Source organism: Protomyctophum parallelum (assembly GCF_964188405.1).
Source record: "Protomyctophum parallelum genome assembly, chromosome: 6".
In the NCBI taxonomy this organism is placed as follows: Eukaryota; Metazoa; Chordata; class Actinopteri; order Myctophiformes; family Myctophidae; genus Protomyctophum; species Protomyctophum parallelum.
Window position 1 is genome coordinate 20,280,657 of NC_139701.1, and position 8,625 is coordinate 20,289,281.

An 8,625-nucleotide genomic window follows, 5' to 3' on the forward strand; every position below is an offset into this window, starting at 1 on the left:
GGTCACTTTTCTTCCACTAATTAATTGTACTACCTGCACACAAGCCCTTTATATGTTTTTTAATGTTATCTCCCTTAGAGATGGGATGAGAAGTTCAGTCACGCGAGAGAGACTCTGAGTAGATTCGCTTGGAAAAGAGGCAACTTAGGTAGTTCGGGCATAAGGATATGTCTCCTCCTAGGGAGGTCCTCGTTGCATGTCCCACAGGAAGGAACCTCCCAGGCAGACCTTAAGGACCAAATTGGAGGATTATATCTCCAAACTGGTCTTGGAACGCCTCAGGATCGCCCAGGATGAAGTTACTAATGTTGCTCTGGAGAGGGAAGTCTGGAGCTGTTGTCCTCTCGACACGACTCCGGATAATCGGTTGAAGATTGATAGATGGACATGGGGCAGGGGTTTACTTGATTGCATACAACTATGCTTCCATTATACTGTCAAAGACAAAATGATTATGCATTGGTCTGTCATTTCTAAATAAATCTGATGGGCATATCCCCTGGCACATCACAGCTGCCAGTTGGAAACAATATCTCAGACTTATTGGAGAAAGAAATTGTATCTATCATTGTAATCTATAGTAATACTGTAGATATTGTAAATTTAATAGAAATCCATTTACAATAGTTTGCTATTGCCATTGACAATGCATTGGGCGTTTACGTTAAATAACTATAAAACTATAAAACATTTCAAAGTAAAACGTTCCACCATGTAGGCGGCCTACATGTGTGTCCAGAGTAAGCTGAATTATACAAAGTGTACAGTTTCTAGGTGAAAGTGGGGTTTTTACATGCCAAAATCTGCCATTGACGTTGACCCCAATTATACATTTCTCAAATTTGAAAGCACTATAGGCCTAGCAGCCTGTCAAACCAGGCTACTATAGGCCTATAGGCTATATTTATATAAAACTATTAAACATTTCAAAGATTCATTTTCAGGCAAACATGTCCACTGTAAGATGAACATTTTAGCGAGAGGCAACAGTCTGGCAAGTATTGTACTGTTTGTCTGTTATAAAGATGTCTTAATACATTAATAATAATAAACAGTCTGGCAACGCGAGACTAGGCGTCACCTGACGTTGTCACCCTTCTTTCCGGTACTTTACAGTCTGAGCTTCCGGACTACAATTCGGACTACAAAACGCTTGTATCTTGTCATGGATTTTGAATCAGACACAGACACGGGTAAAACTTTACCGGTGGTTGGAATAGTCATAGCTGTGATATCAAGTTTCATCAACGGGTCGACATTTGTGCTTCAGAGAAAAGGAATATTACGTGCCCGAAACAGAGGTGCACTGAATGTAAAGAACACATCTCATCTCATTTTGGATGTAAATTGAAGGCTAAATCTTTATGTCTTTTCCCCAGGTGGGTCCTATCTTAAAGATGTCGTGTGGTGGAGTGGTACGCTTGCTAGTGAGTATTGATGACGATTGGGTTAGAAATAGGTACGTTATACTTGGAAGTTGGAACTCTCCAAGCTCCGCTCGTAACGCGTCGTACGTGGGCTTTAGCTGTTTTCGAAAGGTTCGACACGGTTCGACACGGTCTTGCGATGAAGCTAGCTCTGGTCCAGGAGCTCTAATGAAAGCATTAGATGAATATATTGACGCATGAAGTATACTATGTTGTGGGTGATTAAGTGGGGTGGGCCGCAGTTTTAGGAGAGCTTTTTTGATTGTTTTTGTCTTAATTAATTCGTCTTAATTATGTATGCATGATTGTATTTGTTGTATTGTTCTGTACTTGCTGTATATATTGTTGGACCTAACCTAACCCCCTCGAAAACGAGATGATACATCTCAAGGGGATATCCTTTACGTTTACGATGAAGCACAACTTATTCTGGCACATGATGACGGATGCCACTTGTTTTTATGAGGTTATCCCTGTAACAGACGTGTACAAGTATCTTGTATAATAGATGTACAAGATACTTTTTGGCAAGTGACAAACTAGCCTGACTGCTTTAACTGCATAACATGTTTTTCTTCGTTTTAGTTAAACAGGCAGGAATTTTAGGGTGGAGAGCCATCAGTTTGCCCTCAAAAGATCATTAAGATGATATTACCCTGCCTGAGGCCAGTGGCCTTGATGCCCCACTGTGAAACTAGCTCCTCACCACTTCGACTCGGTTTGAGCATATAATAGATATATAAACAATAGAGACCGCACCAGAATTGGCCTACGATCCACTTGCATTGAGTGGCCACGGCCGACCCCCGACAAATCCAGTGACTCTGATTAGTCCGGAGATGACCATTTATGAACTTATTTTGAATAGAGTTTATTATATTTATTAGAGTTTACCCTTAAGGCTCATACATAGCCTGGCTTTTCGGTGGTTAGGTGAACTACAACATGACGTCACGATATCTATCACGAGCCGTGGTGAAGAGCAAAACACTGCCATCGCCCCAGCCCTTCTCTCTGTTTTTACTCACCACGGCTCAACTTTTCAGCTCCGGTGGTCACCTCACCACCGGAGCGGTGGTCACCTCACCACCAAAAATCTAGACTATGAATGAGCCTTTAATCTTTCAATTACATTATTTAAGTGGCAGAATCATTGTAGAGCGGCAAAGGAGGTAGAGCGACAATCCTTGGAATGCAAAGGTTCCAGGTTTGATTCCTGGCTCCTCCTGACCTAAGTGTCCTTGAGCAAGACGCTGAACCCCTAAAACTCCTCCCGGATGAGCAGGTTGGTGCCTTGTATGGTTTCCTCCACCATTGGTGTATGAATGGCTGAATATGAAGTACATTGTAATGGATAAAAGCACTATATAAAAGCAGTCCATTTACCATTGTTTTATTTGACAGCCTTAGTTACTGCCCAGGGCCCAGGCATTTGGCCTTTGTGCCGTCAAAAAACACCAATCTGGCCAATTGGCCTTGGCCCAAAATGATGAAATTCCAAGCCTGTATTATCAACAAAACCAGAATCTATCTTGACATTTGTATTGTACCATCTTATGAACTCTCTTTAGTGATTGCGGGCCAGATTGGGAATTTCCTGGCATACAATGCAGCCCCTGCTGTCATAGTGACACCCTTGGGTGCCCTTGGAGTGTTGTTTGGGTAAGTAAAGAAGTTACCAACTCATCCCCACATTTATGTCCGTCTTTGCATTTGGATATAATCAGAGTCATCAGAATCAAAGTCGGTTTTATAATTGTCACATCGCAGGTTTACTGTGTGTGTGTGTGTGTGTGTGTGTGTGTGTGTGTGTGTGTGTGTGTGTGTGTGTGTGTGTGTGTGTGTGTGTGTGTGTGTGTGTGTGTGTGTGTGTGTGTGTGTGTGTGTGTGTGTGTGTGTGTGTGTGTGTGTGTGTGTGTGTGTGTGTGTGTGTGTGTGTGTGTGTGTGTGTGTGTGTGTGTGCGTGTGTGCGCGTGTGTGTGTGCGTGCACTGGAGGTGCATTTGCTAATTATTATATATACATTCTGCTTCATCCTCGGACCTCCTAGTTACTGCATCAATTGAAATCCAAAGATCACCAGAACCAAGACAACAGCCAACCAAAACTTGCCACTGCTACTTTCATTGTGTTGTACAGGGTTGGTTGATATGACTTCAATATCACATATCAATATCACAATGAATTCAAACTTTAGCCTCGATTAGCCTACAACTAATGGAACGATTCTTTTTTGATGGGTGCTAGCCCCTCAATGCATGGCTTTTATGTCATGTGGCAGCCATGTCTATAATGTTTGTTTAGAGTAGCCTACTTAGGAAAACTTATGACATAAATAAATCGTTTGCCAGCCAAGTCTCCCAAGACTTTCTTTGTTTAAGGAACTAAATGATGTCATGTGGCCGGTATAAATAAATACAGTGGGCGGCCGGCCGCCCCTCACTTTTTATTTAAAGATCGTTAGCCCCTCCTATTCCCAGCTTTATGTGTCTGTGTGTACCCTATAGTGATGATTTGATTGGCTGAGCAATGTGTGTACCCCATAGCGATGATTTGATTGGCTGAACATGGAATGTGATGGTGTACGATGATAAGCGCTTTCTACAGACACAGCGCACAACACTGAGTTGTGAGCTTGTCGGTTGGCTATCTTCACTATTTTTGTATCACAAAGTATAATAATCTTTTTTTGGGGGGTAATTCTTATAGCTTCTTAACTATTTGATTAACCTTATAAGCAAGATGAAGTGGTTCTAAATCTTTGTTTTTATATAATGTTGGTAAATTGCCCAGCCCTAAGTATGTACTGTATGTCATGATACTAACTGCCACCTTTGCTCTGCTGCCAAACTGTGAGGTGCTTGTTGTATGTGATGATGACATGTGATGCTCTGCTGCCAGACTGTGAGGTGCTTTTTTGTAAGTGATGACATGTGATGCTCTGCTGCCAGACGTGTGACATGTGATGCGCTGTGATTTGATGCAGGGGAGTGCTGGGCTCCTGGGTGCTGAAGGAGCAGCTGAACACCCTGGGGAAGCTTGGCTGTGTGTTGTGTTGCTGTGGCTCTGTTATGCTCATCCTTCACGCCCCAAAGACAGAGGCTGTTACCTCCAGAGTAGAGCTCCAAGAGAGGCTAGCTGACCCAGGTGTGACGTTTGAAACACAAGCACGCTCACTTAATATGTAGTTAAATCTGGCACCCGTAGATCTCACAAAGTTCAGGCAAAGTGGCATTCTCTGCCAGAGACATAAACTATGCAAAACAAGGGCAAGTCAAGCTAAAATAGCACATTGGCAAACACACACACACACACACTTACTTTCTGGGCAGAAATTAAAGTAATTTCTGCTTTTATCCTGCTAGCCCCTCCTATACAGGTTTAATGTTTGTCTTTAGTTCAATGTTTGTTTTGTAAACACCATTGACAATGAAGGGAACATTTACCTAATGTACCTCATTACATCATATTGTCTGTATTGTTAATGGCGTTTAATGTTTGTGTTGGCAGTTTGTTTTATCACCATTACATCACCTAATCAACATGAGTTAGACTTTAATATATTAGTGCCCCTCACTTCACACGGGTGTGATTTTTATAGCCTTATTACTTAGGCTTATATATGCTAGAGGTGCAAACGTTACATTTGTAAGTTTATATTCTACTAATGTGCTTGTTCTTTTTTGCAGTGTTTCTATTGTATGCCTCATTGGTTGTCGTGCTGCTGGTGGTGCTAATTCTATGGATTGCTCCAACCCATGGTTCATCAAACATCATGGTATATGTGGCTATTTGTTCACTTCTTGGAAGCTTCACAGTGCCTAGCAGCAAAGGACTGGGCCTGGCTGCACAAGAGGCCTTCAGTGGAGGGCCATCAAGTAACGGAGCCCTGGCTCTCTTCTTGGGCTTGCTGGGAATACTGGCTATTAGCATTGTTATACAATTTGTGTTTATCAACAAAGCCCTGGAGCGCTACAGCTCTAACTTGTTTGAAGCCATCTACTATGTGACATTCACATCCACTGTGATTCTGGCTTCTGCTATCCTTTTTAAGGAATGGACTGCGCTAACGGTCACTGACAGCCTTGCCATGCTGTGTGGTCTGACAACAGTGTTTGTTGGAGTGGTTTTGCTCCGCATATCCCACGAGGCCTCGCTTACATGGAACCAAAGAGAGGCAGGAAAAAAGACAGACTGAATGACAATGTTTTACTGAACGCTATTGCATTACCACAGCGCCTGTACTACTTTTGACTGTGTATGAAAATATTTAGAATTGTGAATGTAATTTATAATGTCTCTCAGTACATTCCAAACTTAAAATAAATAAAACAAAGAGAGATAGTAAGAAGAATGAGCTGTGAGCAGGGATTGGGAGGTTTAACCCCTTTTGGTGTCTTAAACATTATGTTGTAATTTAGCTATTGAAAAGTAGCAGATCTACAAGCTCATACGAGCTTGTAGGTCTGCTATTTTTGAAAAATCGTGAAAATATAACTGGAGGATTTAGAAGATTTTTTTTAAATTCCGACATCAGGCCTAAATGGGTAAATAGTAGTAGTAGTAAAATCAGTAGTAGATTACTAATGAGGTTGCTAGGTGTAAGTATGTAGGACTAGTAGCATGCCAAAGTTTGTGCTATTGCCATAGAGAATGCATTGGGCGTTTAAGTTAAATAACTACAAAACATACAAAAACTACAAAACATTTCAAAGTAAAACGTTACAGCATGTGTCTCCACAGTAAGCTGAATAATAAAAAGTGTGAATGGAGTTTCTAGGTGAAAGTGATTTTTTGACGTGCCAAAATCTGCCATTGAGCCCCATGTTAAAAGTCTCAAATTTGAAAGGACTATATTTCTAAAACTATAAACATTTCAAATATTCCTTTTCAGGCAAACATGTCCACCGTAAGATGAACCTAAGTAGGCTAGAATGGGGTTGGTAGGTGTAAGTATGTAGGACTAGTAGCATGCCAAATTTTGTGCTATTGCCATAGAGAATGCATTGGGCGTTTAAGTTAAATAACTCATAAACTACAAAACATAAAAATAAAATAAAGTTCCAGCATGTGTCTCCACAGTGAGCTGAATAATAAAAAGTGTGAATGGAGTTTCTAGGTGAAAGTGACTTTTGACTTGCCTATAGAGCTGCCATTGAGCCCCATGTTAAATGTCTCAAATTTGAAAGCACTATATTTCTAAAACTATGAAACATTTCAAAGATTCCTTTTCAGGCAAACATGTCCACCGTAAGATGAACCTAAGTAGGCTAGAATGGGGTTGCTAGGTGTAAGTATATGTAGGACTAGTAGCATGCCAAATTTTGTGCTATTGCCATAGAGAATGCATTGGGCGTTTAAGTTAAATAACTCATAAACTACAAAACATAAAAATAAAAAAAAGTTCCAGCATGTGTCTCCACAGTAAGCTGAATAATAAAAAGTGTGAATGGAGTTTCTAGGTGAAAGTGACTTTTGACGTGCCTATAGAGCTGCCATTGAGCCCCATGTTAAATGTCTCAAATTTGAAAGCACTATATTTCTAAAACTATGAAACATTTCAAAGATTCCTTTTCAGGCAAACATGTCCACCGTAAGATGAACCTAAGTAGGCTAGAATGGGGTTGCTAGGTGTAAGTATGTAGGACTAGTAGCATGCCAAATTTTGTGCTATTGCCATAGAGAATGCATTGGGCGTTTAAGTTAAACTAGAAAGCAGTTCCTGTAGAAACTGCGTGGGCTCGCGTAAAATGCTTTGTATAAAGTTATTGCCGTGTCAAGTTTGAAACTCGGGGACCGGAGTAATGGTGTTACCATTGGTGGTCTAAGTCCATAATCAAAATTTCTGGACTGTAACATATTGTAAAGAAAAGTAGAAAATGTATTAAAGCTGAAGTAAAAGTTAAAAAAGTATGAACATTTGTAAAAACTATAGTTTAAGCATAAATAACTGCATAAAGCGGAAATAAAGTATGTGGAAGTAGTATGATGCCCAAAAAGGGGCAGAATAAAGTAAGTAAAGTATTACTGTCTACTAATGATTTGTAATGTATGAATAATGCTTTACAATGTATTCTTGATGAATCAAGAAAAGGTAAAAAAGAAAAAAAATAGTCAATCCAATGGAGTATACATATAAAAGCATTCATGAGCTTAACAGAAATAGCATACTTTTACATGTAAAAAGAAGGTTCAAATAGCATATAGGCCTATCTTTAAAAGCATAAACACAATGATTATTGATAATGGTCTAAGATATTTCTTAAAAAAAATATTAAGATAAAAAATATTAAGTTCTTTATTATTATTTTTTTCCTTTTAAGTTTAAAAAAAAGTTAAAGTTTTAATTTTTTAATGTTTTTCATTTCTTTTAATTTTTTAATTTTTTAATCATGTTAATGCTAACATGCTAATGCTAACATGCTAACATGCTAATGCTATCATGCTAACATGCTAATGTTAACATGCTAATGCTATCATGCTAATGCTAACATGCTAATGCTAACATGCTAATGCTAACATGCTAATGCTAACATGCTAACATGCTAATGCTAACATGCTAATGCTATCATGCTAACATGCTAACATGCTAACATGCTAATGCTAACATGCTAACATGCTAATGCTAACATGCTAACATGCTAACATGCTAATGCTATCATGCTAACATGCTAACATGCTAATGCTAACATGCTAATGCTAACATGCTAACATGCTAATGCTAACATGCTAATGCTATCATGCTAACATGCTAATGCTAACATGCTAACATGCTAATGCTAACATGCTAATGCTAACATGCTAACATGCTAATGATAACATGCTAATGCTATCATGTTAACATGCTAATGCTAACATGCTAACATGCTAATGCTAACATGCTAACATGCTAATGCTAACATGCTAATGCTAACATGCTAACATGCTAATGCCATCATGCTAACATGCTAACATGCTAATGTTAACATGCTAATGCTAACATGCTAATGCTAACATGCTAACATGCTAATGCTAACATGCTAATGCTAACATGCTAACATGCTAATGCTATCATGCTAACATGCTAATGTCAACATGCTAATGCTAACATGCTAATGCTATCATGCTAACATGCTAATGCTATCATGCTAATGCTAACATGCTAACATGCTAACATGCTAATGCTAACATGCTAATTTTTAAGTTTTCATTTTTTTCAT

General features: G+C 39.3%; 1 protein-coding gene across 1 annotated transcript; it reads left to right on the plus strand.

The window, feature by feature from the left end:
* The first annotated feature begins 1,216 nt into the window (after nucleotides 1-1,216).
* Nucleotides 1,217-5,759, plus strand: nipa1 (NIPA magnesium transporter 1). The gene is made up of 5 exons (XM_083767295.1): nucleotides 1,217-1,301; nucleotides 1,380-1,427; nucleotides 2,999-3,089; nucleotides 4,413-4,573; nucleotides 5,116-5,759. Coding segments are annotated over exons 2-5 (762 nt in total). The 5' UTR covers nucleotides 1,217-1,301; nucleotides 1,380-1,426; the 3' UTR covers nucleotides 5,625-5,759.
* Nucleotides 5,760-8,625: the final 2,866 nt, after the last annotated feature.

Bases quoted from the DNA above. Each gene is read 5' to 3' on its own strand.
- nipa1 (XM_083767295.1), top strand. The intron at 3,090-4,412 runs GTAAGTAAAGAA...GATTTGATGCAG, and splicing joins GCCCTTGGAGTGTTGTTTGG to GGGAGTGCTGGGCTCCTGGG. The intron at 4,574-5,115 runs GTGTGACGTTTG...TCTTTTTTGCAG, and splicing joins AGAGAGGCTAGCTGACCCAG to TGTTTCTATTGTATGCCTCA.